Genomic DNA, 17211 nt, shown 5'->3' on the forward strand with positions numbered 1-17211 from the left:
AGGCATCTTAGATCCATGCATGATGTAAAATTATAAAATATGTTTATTTTGTAATTCCAAATGATCTTAAATGGGCTGGTCAGAGTCAACCAAAGGGTCAGGAGCTGTACAATGCCCAGGTCTGCACTAGCCGCAGTGTTCCAAATAAGAAGTGGGGGAACTTCCGGCTCCATCAACTCTGGCTCCAATTGACTTTACAATGAAAAACTGTCACCTGCCTCATCATTTTGGTCTTAAAATGTTCGTATTAACCCTCTCTCTACATGATCCTGGTGTTTTTATTTTGCTATTTTGTTCATAAATTAATTCCTAATATGGAACTTGGCTCCAACGTTGCCCCATAACTTGCTAGCTTCGTGAGCTTCATTTGACTGGAGCCGAACACTATGGGTGATGTAACTCTCCCTTAGTCCATTTGTTTATACTGTCTATGATCGCTACAAGCATACTTTATGTTATTAGAGTTTTGCATACAGTAGGTGAGCTGTGAGTGTATCATATGTACTGGATACATCTCATTCACCATTACCTAAATTAGTAGATCAACTTGTCGATGCCCAGGTCTGGTTAGTACTTGTATGGGAGACCGCTGGGCTTGTCAGGTGCCACAGTGGGTCATCAGTGGCTCTAGTGGAAACTGTGTGCAAGACACTTCATCCACATTGCCTAGTATGAATGTTGTGTGCATGAGAGTTGGTGGTGGTCGGAGGAGCTCATGGTGCAGATTGGCAGCCTCTCTTCTGTCATTTTAACAGTGCAGCTGTTTGCAGTACGGAGCAAATAAATAATGACATGTAAAGGATTTTGCGTTTCTTGAGAGGCACTAACTATAGTGTATAAATCCAGTGTATTACTGTTATCACTATTACTAAAGGTTATTCTGATGTCATGATGTGGTAGTTTTCAAGTTAATAGCTCCTTTTACCTTTTGTTGAGTAGAGATTGGCAATTCCTGGGCTGAAATTTTCCAAATGATTCTAGAGGTGTATAAAGTTTAAAAACACAGTGGTGCACATGACATCACAAGGTGGAACAGAGTTTTCTGCTTGAGAGAAGAATTCATCTTAAATATACAGGGTTTGTGTGTTAAACATGTATGAAAACAAAACTCAACTCCACGTTTATGATGAGGAAATAACATGTAACGTAGATCAGAAAATAGTGTAATTATGGCCCCTTTAAATCCATTATATATATTCTATTCATGCCCATTTTTCTTATTTTATTTTTCCAATTGATTACTTTAAATTACGTCAATACATGGGCATGGCATCACATTAAACACACAGTATATGAAGGAACACGAAGACATAAATCCTCTTTGAAATCCTGTATGTGTTCTAATAAAGTTGATTTGGCTAGACTGATCTCCTCAGGCGTAAGAACAGACCATCCCATACCAGGAAAAAACCCTCCTCTACAACTGTGTGCTTATATAATCCCCTGATATACTCATGAAAGTACATGTTACTTTCCAATTATAAGAGCCAGTACTGCACTCCAAGTTCCCACACTGCTTTCTAATGCTCTTAAAGGTGAGATCTGGGCCTGTCTGACATTCACACACTGAGACATCATAAAGAGGAGTTGGCTGGTACTAGTCAAGTTTAAACTTGTCGTGTCATTTTAAACATTATCCATCCTGAAGGTTCGCCTCAGGTTTAACAACACTATTCACTCATCATCAGTTCAGCAAATGCCGTTTTAAGGACACATTTGTTGTTTCATTACGGACATTTGTGCATGTCTTTCTTGTATGCTCGAGACAGTGCTGCTCAAATTGTGATATGGGGGATCTTGAATCTTCTAATACGCGCCTCTAAAGTGTGGCTTTTGCTGTTTCAGATCTGAAGCCAGTTTTTCACATTATAAAAAACTGATTTTCTACATTTTAATGTTCTGGTTTAGATCTGGTTTAGATCTGGTTAGGGTTTGCCCTGGTTTGATGCAAGTTCAAGCCGTGTTTCCTGACTAGGATTAGTACCCTGAAAATCAATTGGCCTTCCTTATCAAGTCCTGGTCTAGTCCAGGTTTAGTTCTGAATTTAGTCCCAATGATGATATGGTGCGTGTACAAGTATATCTTTCTATAGTCCTGGGGTATTCCTTCTATTTTTACATCTACTTTGTTGTTTAATTAGCCTTATTTTAATTCATTATTATTATCATCATTATTGTGGGTGTTAATGTTTGGCGTGAAAAGTTGACAGTCACTGCACAAACCTGTTTGAAAAGTAGCTGGTATTTGACCTAGGTGTACCACTCCCACGCTCTCCTTATGCAGCCGTTAAAATAGTCTTGTGGAATCATCAGTTGCACTAATTTAATTCCTGGTGGAGTCTATTCAGTGTGTTTAAGATTAGGCTCTTTTTCTGCCACTTTGAAAGCTCCATTGGTATAATCCACTGTGAGTTTACGAACAATGTGAGCGAGTGTGCGTGCTGGGGCTCTGTAATATGCTAATGCTGTGGCTGAAGAGTGCGTTTTGTGCACCGGGTGATTGTGTGGATTGCGTGGTGGCACTGTTCCCAGGGGTCCCGTAAATGTCGGCACACAAGGGCACTCTGCATTGTCCCACAGGAGAGACTTTTGGAGAGAGTCCATGTTGGTGAGGGAGTAGGGTCGCAGGTGTCACTTCCTGGTACAATGAATGATTTTTTTCATTCAGTATATGTACATTGTTGGTTTTGTTTTCAGTGACATGTAAAGTTTTGCAGCATTGTGAGATAGGGCCACTTATGAATGAAGTCATGAGCAGAGCAGTCCTACTTTGAGCTTTGGAACTGAATATTAAGTTGCCCTGGACCTAGACAAGCTCACATTGGACAAGCTCACATTGGAGACCATGGTTTTCCTCATAATTCCAAAAGTATCGTCGTTTGCAATACTTCACTATTTTGGATACCATGTATTCTTTTATTATGCTCAAATTTAACTTGCTTGGAATATTTACAAAAGGTATTTAAAATGCTGTGGGTATTAAACAGCAATGTTTTCCCAGGGCCTAGAGCAGTACAAAGGTGCTCTGTTTTGGGCTGAAGGTACCTCCGGGTTTTGTTGTGTTTCTTTGAAAAGCTGTGCTTTGGTTTGCTTCACTGATTGCCAAAAAGACATTCTTCAGCCACACACAGGAGCACTTTAGTGAGACAGACAGCAAATATAAAGTTTAATTGTATAATTGTGCTACAGCATTCTGCCACAGGCGCAGAGAGCAGACTGAGCGTTTGTGTCTTCTTTATTTATGGCTGTGTGCTGTGATTTATCTAGGACGCAAGAAATATGATAAGAATCTATGTCTGCAGCACAAAACAATTCAAGTAGAATCAATAGAAAACATTCAATGATTCCCATAGTTATTGAGTTAACTAAAAGAACAATTTCCATAATTTCAATTTAAGGCATTAGCAACTTTTTTGTAAGTCTAAGTCAGTCTGGTGTCTTTGTGAACACACACAATGATGTGTCAGTGGTACATGAATGAGACAAGTGTCACCGCTCAATATCCTGACAGCGGATATTGCACTTAAGTTGAATGGCAAAAGCATTACTTCATGTTAGAGTTAAACTCAGGGTTTCAAAGGTCACTAAGAAACTATTGGATGTAAGCACATGTAATACTTGTGCATGTTTGTATGTACATCTTACAAAATGCAGACAAAATGTTTTTTATGAAGCAAAGATAACTGTGTATTGTCAAACACAAAAAAAGTATTTAAATAAACACATGCATTTATGCCTTGTATATTTTTAAAACTAATGAACATATACATAGTCTTGCTCTGGGCATTCTGTAACATAAACTATAATCCACATATAGAGAGCGAGGAAAAGCAAATATATTAAAACAGCACTTACAATCACAATTACTTATATTTTGTGAAAAGTCATATTAAATAGAATGTTCTTTGTTGAATATTTAGTATTGCCTAGATGACCTTCCTTGAACACACCATATAGGCTCAGTGAAGTGCTCTCTTGTTTAGCCTCTTGTGCTGTGTCCTCCAAGAGCATCTACAAAAGCACTTCATCTCTGTCACAGTCCAACAGTCCATGTGGGCCCCTGTGATGGTGACAAATGGCACTGTTTAATGCAGACTTTATCATACCATATATCTCCTGCGTATATAAATGTCTAATGCCTCATGCTTTCCTCTTTATCTCAGTGTTTATACTGCACATATGCTACTGTGGTGTTGTTCTGGTTGCTCTGGACCTGTTGCTGTATTTAGAGCTTACGTCAGCTGACATGGATTTGGATGTAGATTCCACAGTTCTCAGTGTTTGGCTCGCTCTACTCCTCTGTGTGTTTTTAATCATTCACTGTTTCATTATTAAGCTGCTGCTCCCAGGCTGTCCTCAAAGTACAATGTAAGATCAGTGTAGTAAAATACGCAGTTATAATCACTTCATAGTATCAAGTATGGGTCAATTTTAAGTCAAATTGGGGTTAAAAAATACTCCAACTGCTTAAGTGTAATCTAGTTGCAGCAAGTCTTTTTTGCTACTTATTTTTTGTATTGCTAAAAATATTTTTAATTCTACTACTGTTACTGCAAACATCACTACTTCAATTTCTGCATATTTCAGAACAAACCATGTACATATATTTCTTGTAAACACACTGGCGGTGACAAATCCTTGCGAAGAGCTCCCTCTAGTGGCAAAATACACAATTACAAATGACTGGTTTTAACAGTTCCTTTTGTTTCAGGACATCAACGTGTGTATTCTAGAGAATTACCCAGAATGCTCCAATCCCAGGATATTTTACATTATTCCCTATTTTTGTGGACAGCATCCAAAGTGCAGGTAAGTTGAGGGAACATTTTGCCTCTAATGTTTAAGTGGTGCATGATTTATAATGTACTTTTCTGATCCAGGGAGCCGGGTGTGTGGGCTTTGGAAAGGGCCAAACAGAACGTCATTGAGAACTACCTTCTTGTTGGGATTTTGGAGGAGCTGGAAGATGTTCTGCTCCTTTTAGAGCGACTTTTACCACAATACTTCTCAGGGGCCGTCGATATCTACAAGGGTCCTGGTAGGATTTCATTTAATTACATTTACTCCTTCTTCTTTAAAGAACCTGGTGATCAGTTCAGTACAAGACACAAACCTAATCGCTGATGTGTGCCTCTTACCTATAGAAACAAATTCTAACAGATTATAGTGGCAAGTACTAATGATGGTTAGACCTTGTAGAACACTTTATATAATGAAGCAGTGGTATAGCATTCACCCAAAGGTTCAAGCTCCAGCCAGAGGCCTAGTGCCTGATATTGGATTTATATTATTTTTGTTTTGTTTTGTTTTGTAGTGAGATAATTATCAGAAATGTCCAGGTCCATTAAAACATTTACATTACTCCTTGTTATCAGCATGAAAATATAAAATAATGTCAAATGGTTGCATGGTTGGTCACAGCATGGTCTCTGTTCTTTCTGTGCAGACTATATGAAGATGGGCAAATTGACGAGCACAGTTCGTAAATACACCCCAACTCTGGAGGCTCTGCAGGTTCTGTATCACCGCATGAGCTATGAGTACGAGTTCTACAACTTCATCCGGGACCAGTTTCACCTCCTGAAGAGGAAGATCGGGCTCAAGTCTGAGGCTAGGCCTCCAGCCTACTCTCCGGAATTCCTGCATGAGCTGGCCATACGCACACCAGAGCCTCTGGATGAGGATGAGGAGCTGGACAATGCCTTAGAGGACGCTAACAGCTGGCCCATCCAGATGTGAGACGTCATGCCCTCATATCAGGAACATGCGTTTGCTACAAAAAAGGACTTGTCTCTTTGAGCACATTTGACTCTTTTGACAAGACTCACCTCTTTTATCTAAAAACAGATGGACAAAATTGTGGCACTCATGTGGAACTTGGCTGGCATCTGGTCCAGCTCAGAAATCTCCAGGAGAGATAAGAATCACTGTGTGACAGGAGAGGAACTATGGACAGATAACTGGAATACCTGCTGTGGATGAGAGTCTAAATCCACTGTGTAACATCTTTTCACTTGTTTTGGTATCTTAAAATAATAATAGGTACAAATGAGGGTTATCAAAAAGCACTCACTTATGAATTCAGAGAATTCAAACCATGTGTGTACGTATGTGTGTGTGAAACATGGCTATACTAGCTGTTTGTTTTTTATTCTTGGCATATTAAATACAGCATAAGACATTAAGTTAATGTTAATCCAAAGCTTCAAATAACAAGAAAGTTGCCAAATACAAACCAACAGTAAATATTCTTACACAACGCACAACACATTTGTAGGACATGCTTGGAAAACTTGGAAGATACAAATAATAATAATCACATATAATATAATATATGATGAAGCTGGAGATCTGGAGAAACACCATTTTTCCATCGGCATTTAAAACCATAAGCTAAGAGACTTTTACCTGTACATTGTTACTGTTTTGCCACATGTCTATGCCATTTAATTTATTATTTTGTATTCACATTCCACAGAAGATTCTCAGGAAGAAACATAATAGTTGAATAATGACAAATGTTGGTGATGATGGCTACAGTATGACAAAGTATTAGTGACATACAAATATAAACAGTCCTCTCAACAATTTTAAAATAAATGTCATCTATTTTTCTGCTTTACAGTTGGTTGTTTCTGTTCTCCTTAAGGTATACTGTCTCCAGCATTGAACTGTTTTTGATTATGTGGTGTCAGCTTATTATACAACACCGCCCTCTTGTGGTGATAATATAAACTTACCCACTTTCTAACGCTATTCATGGTATGACCTATAGTCTGAGCCAGTTTGCTCTTTTTTTTGTTGGATCATGAAAACTAAGCAGGGCTGGGCCTGGTTATTACTGTGATGGCAGATGCCTGTGAATACCAGGTGTTGTTTTACAAAAAACACATGGCATTTACACTTGTTTGTGTAAATAAACACCTTTACTTAAAAACTACAGGCTACAGTATTTACCAGTATGAAATACAGTTGTAATACTGTAATATTTATATGATAAGTTCATCTCATTTGGATAAATCTTTCAGGTGTTAATTTACTTGGAGGTCCATTCTGGCATACACTTGCCAACACCTGATCCATGCACCAGATCTGTTGGTAATTAACACAAAAATCATTCAGTCCCTTTATGTCCACAAACAGATAACCAAGTAACCTGGGTGAACTTTCAGTTCACCAAATAGTCTGGTAATCTGCATATTATAATGGTCACAAACAATGTAAAAATTTACCATTACTGAGGTTTTAAAATAAATTAACACAGAGTCACAGGAAAACATGCAAAAGACCAACATGCCACTTTTCCCTCCAAATTTGAACAAAGAGGGTTTGTTCTGGAGCTGGGTGGTGCTGTGGGGGCAGTGGGTTACCTCCTCTCCACCAGCAAATAGAAAGCTTTAAGCCCTCAGCCAGCATGTCATTCCATAGTGACAACTCTATTATTTATACTTACTGCAAGGCACTACCAACCTCATTAGTCATAGATCATAGAAAATAAAAATAAAAACACATTATTACTCAAGCAGTGCTACTTCAAAATGAAAAAAAATATTAGTAATAGTGTCAATGTCGACAGACAAACAGCCTTTTATTTCAAGAAAGACATAAAAATGAACTAAACATCAATGTTTATCCTTCAGATAAAAATATAATCTGTCAGAGACCTGAGTACAATGCTTTCATTTATTTATACGGTATGCCCAGTGAGAGCAAACCAATTCCAAATGTTTGATCATAGCCTTTGGTCCAAGAGTCTATGAATTATTTCACATGTTCACAAAGAGCAGTACCTCTTTACTGCCAGCATTATAAAAATGGACATTCAAAAAGCAGAATAATATAATATAAGATAACTGGTGTCTTAATGGTAAGGCACAAGGAAGGATTCTAAAATGACAAAGTATCAGTGATGCGGTCTATAGAGTAATGCTAGGTTTGTTCCAAAAAAACAGCAATGTTGTATTGACTGGATGTTTGTTATCTAGTTATGATGACTAACTTCATTCTAACAACACAATATTTCATTAAATACAATAATTGCAATATAAATTAATATTTAATTTGTCTTATATCATTTGGTGGGACCATAGACTGTAAATATACTCCTATATACAGTCTATGGGTGGGACCCATATTCTTGATAATAATATTGAAAGGATTTACACCTTAAAAGCTTTTTTGCTGTTGGTCTCACATAAATAAACTGAAAGAACCAGTTCTACACAAAAACCTCTTAATGAGCATCAGCACCAGGCCAAAGCAGAGATGTTCAGAGGGTCACAGTTCAGACAGTGTTATCACGTGGGTTCATCTCCATCTTCTCCTCCGCATGTTTACAGTCCTGAGGAGCAATCCTCTTTTTGGGCTCCAGTCCCAGAGCTTCAGCTTCTTCTAAGGTGGAGGTCAGGGGTTTTCCAAGTGTTTCCGGCAACATAAAGGTTAACACTCCAATAATGAAAGCAAGAATCCCAACAATTAACTGTAATAGAGAAGATAAGAAGTAATTCCCAGCATCCTCAATAAATGATGTATAAATGAGCAGTACATGGTTACATCATGTGTACCTGTGGTAGATAGATCCATACATCAGACAGATACACACAGAAGGGAGCCACTACACTACCCACGCGGCACATCATACTGCCACTGCCTACAGCCAGAGACCTGCAAAACACACAGACAGTTATGACAGTGCCATCAGTAACAAGTAGACCTGGGACCAGTTTTCCCAGGTGTCCTTATGAATTGTCTCAAATTTATGGTCAAGTTTCTCCAATGAGCATCATATCAACATGTTATTGATGCTTTGCAGTGGTATCACGCTGGGGGTGTTCTACATCTATGTGTATTGGCAGATTGTTTACCAGTTACCATGGAGACACAATGCACACATTAGCAAACACAGTCAAATAACCTTTAAGATCGCCCAAAAACTCATGAAGAAAATACAAAATGGATTTAAACAGAACATTTTCTTCTCTTCATGGTTATATTATGCTAAAGCAGAGAACAGATTAAAGTCTAATTTGAGTAACAGCTTCAAACAGAACAGTGCTTCCAGTTAGCAACACACCCCCAGGAAATGAACATAACATCAGCTGCAAAGTATCAGTAGATTCACTTTTTACCTGATGATGGTGGGGTACAACTCACAGGTGTACAGGTAGATGAGACCAAAGGCGATCGCAATAGAAAACTTTCCAATCATACTCAAAGCAATAGTCAGAGCATGGATGTTCTGTAGAGAGCAGAAATATGTTATAGATTTCACCAGCAATAGATAATAAAATGTAAACAAATATATCCAAGTGTCTCAACTCGGACACCAGGAAATGCTGTGTTATCTTAGAGAAACAGATGTGTGCGCATAAATTTATAAAAATGGGTGTAACAATATTGATGCTGTGTAAGGAGTGTGTTTTTTCAAGGACAAAATAGTACTAATAGTACCCATTTAAAATATCATTGTTATTGAATTGTCTAGCATTATAATTGTGGCTTTAATTATTCATTCAAACTACTCTAATTGCAGAAATGTTACTCCAAGACTCTCTTGTGCTTTGAATGTTATTGAATTTGAATTTGCTCTCTGGCATGTTTGCAAATCTGCCATGTTTAGGTTGACTAGGGGAAGTTACATAAATGCTGGTATGTGGCACGGTTCCTGCAGTGGAGTGAGCTTTAGAGTTAGTCTTAAAGTTGCCACAGCCTCAAACAAGTCAAACAAAGAGCACGCAAAAAGACTGTCCATGGTCATTATTGATTAGAAAACCTTTGAGGTCAGAGGTCACATTGACTTTCAGATAAGGACTTGAGTCAATTCCAAATTAGCCATAAACAAATGAGTGTTGCTGACAAATTCCACATATGTCCCTTGGGCACTGGATACGTACAGCAGGTACCACAATGATGAGTATGCACGCAACGGAGCCCAGGAGCAGAGCAGGGGCGCAAGTCCTCTTCCTCCCAATCCGGTCCATAGCAAAACAGCCAATCAGATAAGAGGGAAGCTCCACTAGACCTGCAACAGCAAATCACAGCAGGAGATGGTGGTCAGAAGACATTCAACACCATGATATTTAATCTGGACCAATTCTGAAATAACTCAAAGCTTCCTCGACAGCAGCTCTCTCTCTCTCTATGCAAGTCTCTAATGCTATTGTGAGTTACATAATAATTGGATAATCATATTTGTTTTATGAAAGACTAGGTACAGTTGTTATATTAATACTTTACAATGTGTAGTAAGTAGTTTCACTGCAATAAGGTCAAATTAAAATTGTAATTAAAGCCGCAAGCGGTATCAAACGACCCTCACAGGGCGCGCTTCACTTTCTGCCGACCTGCCACTCCCTCTGGATGGTGCTGATGTGCCACTAGTTTCTGTGTAATTGTAGCTTTGGGCTGTACTTGTCACTAAACACACAAAGTCAGCACACATTGGAGTTGTTGATTTGCTAACATAGATAAACATGGGCACTTTGGGACATCGCCATGGCAACACCGAGCAAAATACGACTTTGGCCCCCCCAGACTTTTTTGATCAGGATGACCTGAAGAGTGACGGTGCCAAATTTCACATTCTTCAATTAAACTAATAAATGAATGAAAATGTTGAAATTTTGCCATTAGGATAACATGAGTGCTTTTGTGCATCGCCATATGGTATATGTGTATATATGAAATATACCATATGGTTGTCATTGACGTTTTTGATTGGGATGACACAAAGAGACATTGTGCTAAATTTCACATGATTAAATGAAAGTAATATTTTTCTCATTAATTTGAAATTCTGAGTTAACTCCCATTAGAATAGCATTGGAGCTTTCGCACATCACCATGGCAACAGTTAAAATGACAACATGGTTTTCTTTAATGGACTTTTTTGTTTGGGATGACAAAATTTAATTTTGTGTAAAATTTGGTAACATTTCAGGAAACCGAAATCTCCATACAAATGTATTTGTTATTCTGTAGGAGGCACTATCACGCCAAATTCATTTTTTTCACAATAAGTAGGTTTTGGCAAGAAAGTTTTACAGCTGATTCAAATTCAGATTTGATTTTCCAACATCAAAATTTGCTCCCGTTCGCCTTCTTTTTTTATTCCCATGCATTCAACATATATCTTATCAAATTTTTCATCACTTCTGAATTTTGGGCAAAATTTTCTGAGTTTTTGAACATGTTTAGGGGGTCAAATTAGCACTCAAAAAGCAGAAGAAAAAAATTAAAATAAATAAATAAACTAATAAAATAATAATAATTTGAGCAAAAACAATATATCTGATATATCTGTTATCATGTGAACAGCATATTATACGCCCATTGACTCAGTGTTGACCTTTACATGTTAGCAATAACCCACGGCTTCGGCAGGGGTTGCTGAGATACTGTTGTTGCAGAGGTTGACCGAAGGACAAAGTTGAGCCCATACACTCATCGTTTCAAAAGCAATAGGCCCTATGCCCTGTAGGGGCTCGAGCCTAATTATCAAAACTCTGTTGGGACATTGTGGATTCTCGAAGCACTTCACATCAATTCAGCCCAACAGGTGGTATGACAGATGCAGCAAACCTTGACCAACTTGACCAATGAGATCATCCTTTTCAGTGTGATGTATCACCAACGCGTCAATGCATATTAACAAGTATGATTGATTGGTACTAATAATATGGAGAGAAATCTCCAGTAATACCAGAAAGACCAGTCAGAGATCCTCTGAGATCATCTCTAGATGCCATATTAAGTGAGACCTACTTACCAACAAGGAACAGGTTCACATACTGGTTCCCCCCGAGAGTGACGGAGCCCAGAGAGAAGACATAGTAGCCCAGACTGCCAATGAACCAGATGGCCCACACGGTGCAGGTACGTCCTGCCATCCTCCAGCTGCCAAACAGGTCCAGGATGGAGAGCTTCTTTTCACTTTGAGCTGCTGACTGAGCCTCTTTCTGCGGCAGACCAGGGCCATTCTTCTCCAGCTCCATCAGCTCCTCTGCTCTCAGTCTGCACTCCATCCCATTCACTCGGGCTATGTTGTCCAGCAGGCTCTGGGCCTCGCTGTATCGGCCCTTAGCCAGGAGATAGAATGGAGTCTCAGGGAACTTCCAGCAGAAGAGCAGGAAGGGTGCTGTGCAGGTGGAAAGAATGATCTGGTAGATCCACCACACTCGCACACAGTACCCGGTCAGAGCCACCACCATGACGCCCACTGCAAAGGCTGCATGTACGTGCATGGAGGTCCAGGTGCGCACCTTACTGCCAGTGAACTCTGTCACATAGACAAAAACCACCACCAAGTATCCACTGGACACCTGCAGAACAACAGACAAGCACACACATAACTATGATAACACAAAATGTAAACTGAAATTTAATGAAAATATCATCAAAAACATAAGGTATACTGTTATACTGTGTGTAGAGTGGCTTAAACACATGATATGTTTCATTACTAGAAATCTACTACTACTACAACCTAAAATCACAGTGGTAAACATAAGGCAGTAATCTGACACCCCAAGTGGGCTAAGGAGCCGTCAGCGCGGGGTTCAGCCTGCAATATCTCAGGCTCTGGCTCTATGTGAAAACAACAGCTGTAGCAGAGACCTGGGGGATGGGGCAACGGACAAAGAGTCAAGAGCAATGTACAGAAACAAGGAAACCCACTCTGTAGACGATTAGATCTGTTACACTCATGACTTTGTGCCATAAGATTTTTAAAAAATATGTAAATATCTTCTTTTAATGTAACAAAATAAGGGAGAGAACAAACACGTTTAAAAAGTTTAAGCAGTTAAACCTGTTCTCATGCTCAGGAGTTTATTCACAAATAATGTGTACACTGACAGTATGGATACTCACCATTGCAAGAAGGAAACGAAGCACCACAAATACATAGTAATTTGTAGAAAAAGCAACAGCTACTCCAAACCCAAACTGGCAGAGGCTGGTGAGCATCATAACCTTTACACGGCCCACCCTGAAAACATAAACAAAAATATGAAGATTATCTAAAGGTAAGTATTAACATGCATAAGAAGATCACTGCAGGAACAGTTACACCTTCAAGAAATCATGGGTGAATATGCAGGTTCTGACTGGACAAAGGACAATGGCTCATTATTTGAACAATCAAAAAATTGGTCCCAGCTTGGATCAGTGCATAGTGTCATAGCGTCCTTGGGCAAGACACTTCATCGACATTGCCTTTGCAGGCACAGATCGTCTCATTTCCGTCAGTCTACAGTCATCATGATCAAGACTACCAGAAGAACCTATGGCATGCCGCTTCCCATTGTAATCTGGCCTCCTAAATGTTGCCTGTGCTATGTGTGCCTCATTCAAAACATGCTTTTTCCGTTCTTTGTTCCCTTCATAAAGAAAGGACTCTTGAGAGCTCAGTGGAGCTTCAGTGATGTATGGCTTACAGAGCTTGTACTTCAACTTTCTATTTATTAGTTTGGAACAGTAGTCCTACATATTAATTAACATGAAACACATGCTGCAGGCAAAAGAACATTGTAACCATGGAGTAAATTCTCTACATTATCATTGTCACAAAACACATATTCAAACATCCGCATTAGAGGCATTTTAGGCAAGGCAGATGTAAGACATAATGAGCTATTCATCAGTCAGAGCCAGAATTTAACCACAAACCATTGTGCTACTACAGAGTCACTACCGTCTAACTTAGGTAAAATCTAAAAATACAGCAAATATCTAATTTCTCGGCCCATGCTGTGGGAGACAAGAGCCTCCTTATATGGAGCCTTCAGACCATGTGTCCAGTGTGTCAAGCAAGTACAATTTACACCCCCCGCTGTTAAGTACAGTGGGGACTCAATCCCGTCTGTACCTCATCACTCAGAGTCTGCTCACCTGTCAGCGATGTCTCCAAACACCAGGGCACCGATCAGGACTCCCAGCATGAAGGTGGGCTGACATAGTTTGGCCAACCATTCCCCCTCACACACCAGGTCCCAATCTGTCACTATACTGCTCTGAATTTCACTGTGGTCGTAAACAAAACCATCACAGGTTTGCTTGCTCTTGTTGCCATAGAATTCATAGGTAAAATCAGTTGGGTTGATCCGAAGAGCACACTCGCATCTGCTCAGCTCCCACTGCTCTCCCTGGTCCGTCCTCACCACCAGCGCCTTCTTCCCATTTTTAAATTCAGGCAGGATCTCTTGAATGCTAGATGCTGTTATGTTGCCGTAGAGGATGTCAGTGATGTTGTCAGGTATGATAGACACAAAGTTTGGTGTCTCCACCAGGAATACAGAGGCCAGGTAGTGGATTCCACAGGCAGTAGCTTGGAAGACAGCAGCAAAGTAGAGACAAGCCTGAAATCTGAAGAATATAAACAGTAAGACTGTGACTGTAATAGACAGAGAATAGAGTTATGATGCATAAATGTATGTAATTAACCACTTTGTTATTTTATTAGGATACAACTTATTAATGGTCTGAATGTATCTCTGATCTCTGTTGTTTCTTCATCAAAAACAGACCTGGAGTTGTGTTTTGTTTCATGTCCATATGTCTAACGCACAAATCCTAGATATTTAAACCATGCTCTTCTCTCAAAGAGAAAACAATCCACTGTGATTTTAAATTCTACACACCTTCACAAGAATCATTTGGATAATTTCAGCCCTGGAATTGTCAATCTCTACTGAACTAAAGGTAAACGGTAGGTGTTAACTTGAAAATTACTCAGTGGCATCACAAGGTAGAACATTTTGGGTATGCAGACAAACTAATATAAAAGGATTACTCAAACATGTGTGAATGAAACAAAGTGCAACTGCAGATATCTTTTTGTGAAGGTAACGGCGTGAGGTCTAAAACATGATTAGAAGCTCATAAGAGTCAATTTTGTGCAATCTGGGATCCTTAACATTATTTATTAAGTGTATTCAGCATGTTTATTCATTACAAAATAAAGGGTTATTAGTTTTGCCTTAAGCACTTGTTTTTGCAATAAAACACCATTCAAAAGTCCCCTTGTGTTATAATCCATCGAGAGTGAGAGGCTATGGTAGTATTAATAGTCGGTAATAAATTTGATGCCAGTTTCAGACATATCCCATGCAATATCCAAAGATAGGACTCGCACAAGGATAACCTACTGCCCCGCTTCCATGTGGCTGGATTTAGAAAATATTAAAAGTCGGTGTGATAAAAGAAGTAGCCTGTGCTTAGAACTGAGTTTCATTTAGTTTTGTGTAGTTTCTGGCTACTTTTGTTTAGTTTAGTTCTCCTTTTGCTCAGAATACAACGTATGCTTTGTGTGCATTTCCAGGTTAGCCGGGGAAAATAGGACTATAGGCAACTACTTACACAAACATGAAGAGAAACGCAACTTCCACGAGATAGCGGTTCAGCGTTGGGTCAGGGAAAGGCGCATGGAAACTATAGCACAATTTAAAACAGGCTGTAAAATCGATACCTTTTAAAATGCCCGAGCTCATCAAATATCCTCTCGACCGTCATGTTCAAACAGTGGCGAGGTTCCTGTAAAGGTTCCCGCTGATCGTGAGTCCCCAAAGGGCAGAGGAACCGCGGAGGCGCAGCTGGAGGAGCGGACCAAGGCGCGATCACGTGGCTCCACACAGAGACGCGCACACAGCAGCAGAAAGACCAGGACCAGACGGACTTTTAGAGTTCACTAAAAAACTAAACCTCCACCCCATATTTCCTCAGAGGCGTGATCTTAGCGTGGTTCAAGCCTGTCAGACAAATTAGTACCCAGGGCTAAATAAATAAAGACTACCTACATGATTAGGCCTAATCATTTTTATTAAAGGAGAAATAGTATGTAAAATAAGCTTTTCGCGTACTCAGAGAAGTTTGATTGTAATCATGCATGTTAAAGTAATCTTGAATTGTCCTGCCTTTGATTTAGAGCTCAGGCAATTTGTGCCATCACCAACCCCCATCTCCTCAGTCTAAATACATACAGTAACAAAAAACAAAACAAAACAAACAAACAAAAAAACAGTATGCCTTTTTAAACCAGACAATAACAGTTAATGCGAGCTTTCAAACATGATCCTAAAATGCCCCTTTTTTAAGTAATATAAATTTATTACGACTATATCATCTCATAAGAGCATCATAATATTCAGAAGTCCTATAGTCTGTTAACATTTATGCAACTAAAATTATGTTCCACACAAAAAAGCCTTTACATCCAAAATGTCCATAAGACAGAAACCCCATTATATAAATGCAATGTTTTCCAAGAGGAGTCATTTTGAGAGGTGTGTGCGGGACTTGTGGTAGTGTTTACTTATCTGCACCTTGCTTGAGCTGGACTCAGCAGGTCTCTCACTACAAACTAAGCTCTGTTTGCTTTGCAAGCTTTGGCCACCATCTGCTCGCTTTCCTCTAATGGGAAGCTATTAGACACTTTGCCTTCGAGACTCCATGTGCATTGGCATATTAAACAAGTCATCATATCAATATCATTAAAACTTACCAATTTACACAGTGTTGTTCATGTTAAGTTTTTTTTCTTTTTTTTCTTACTAACAGCTTATTGTCAATATTTGATGTCCAAACTCAAAGTGCACTCATGCTATTACTGGGATTGTGCCATTGTTATAACTGCCCTTTCATGTAACTGTGTAAAGTTAGTCAAAAGATTATTATTCTGTAGTGTATGAGTCAAGTAACCTTCGTACCTCAAATACTCAAAGTAGTCCTATGTTTAGAAAGTGTACTCAGAAGACCCCTTTCTGGTATCATGTAATCATCATATCTTATTACTGCTTTTAGTTACAGTAATTCCAACAAGTTAAATTTGTCCAAAACATGCTGTATTTAGCAGGGCTCCGGTGACCTCTGGCCTGTAAACCATGTTCAGAAGTTGTTTTTTTATAGTCATACTCACAAATTCGCCTTTTGTCACCTCTCTGTAGTTGGACTTTTCTTTATGTGAGAATGTCATTATTGTAGTTAGCTCTTTTATGATTCTGCTCTTGAATGTGTGTGTGTGTGTGTGTGTGTGTAGTACACAAATGGCCACCATCCACGTGACCCTCACCTGTTTCTGTCACACTGCAAATTCCCACTGGTCCAGATATTGATAACACTAAGTTCAATATTTGGATTGACCTATTTAAATCCAGTTCAGTCCTGTCATAACAAATATACCGACACAACAAAGGGACATTGTGTAACTTACTACTTT

At 39.1% G+C, this 17211-nt stretch overlaps 2 protein-coding genes across 2 annotated transcripts in view; one reads left to right on the forward strand and one right to left on the reverse strand.

The window, feature by feature from the left end:
- The window catches only part of usta (uronyl 2-sulfotransferase a), a 63430-nt gene extending 56811 nt beyond the window's left edge, over positions 1-6619 (forward strand). The window contains exons 6-8 of the mRNA XM_055149313.1: positions 4711-4808; positions 4880-5037; positions 5446-6619. Of these exons, the coding sequence (XP_055005288.1) occupies positions 4711-4808; positions 4880-5037; positions 5446-5738 (549 nt within the window). The 3' untranslated portion in view covers positions 5739-6619. The remainder of the gene's footprint in view (positions 1-4710; positions 4809-4879; positions 5038-5445) is intronic.
- Positions 6620-7698: 1079 nt separating this feature from the next.
- On the reverse strand, positions 7699-15640 carry slc22a16 (solute carrier family 22 member 16). The gene is made up of 8 exons (XM_020918057.2): positions 15466-15640; positions 13890-14363; positions 12870-12987; positions 11767-12319; positions 9893-10020; positions 9128-9237; positions 8564-8663; positions 7699-8478 (listed from the first exon to the last, which is right to left on the reverse strand). Exons 1-8 carry the CDS (start codon positions 15507-15509, stop codon positions 8284-8286), a joined length of 1722 nt encoding a protein of 573 aa, XP_020773716.1. The 5' UTR covers positions 15510-15640; the 3' UTR covers positions 7699-8283.
- Between the last annotated feature and the right edge of the window lie 1571 nt (positions 15641-17211).

The sequence above is a fragment of the Boleophthalmus pectinirostris genome, unplaced genomic scaffold (assembly GCF_026225935.1).
Source record: "Boleophthalmus pectinirostris isolate CB_2022bp ecotype Guang Dong unplaced genomic scaffold, ASM2622593v1 HiC_scaffold_13, whole genome shotgun sequence".
NCBI classification, from domain to species: Eukaryota; Metazoa; Chordata; class Actinopteri; order Gobiiformes; family Gobiidae; genus Boleophthalmus; species Boleophthalmus pectinirostris.

What these genes read in the sequence shown, in the direction of transcription:
- slc22a16 (XM_020918057.2), bottom strand. Translation starts at nt 15,509, where the DNA reads ATGACGGTCGAGAGGATATTTGATGAGCTCGGGCATTTTAAAAG. An exon ending in TTCGTTTCCTTCTTGCAATG is followed by an intron (nt 12,320 to 12,869) that starts GTGAGTATCCAT and finishes GTTGTTCTGCAG; the next exon opens with GTGTCCAGTGGATACTTGGT. An exon ending in TGTGAACCTGTTCCTTGTTG is followed by an intron (nt 10,021 to 11,766) that starts GTAAGTAGGTCT and finishes TTGCTGTTGCAG; the next exon opens with GTCTAGTGGAGCTTCCCTCT.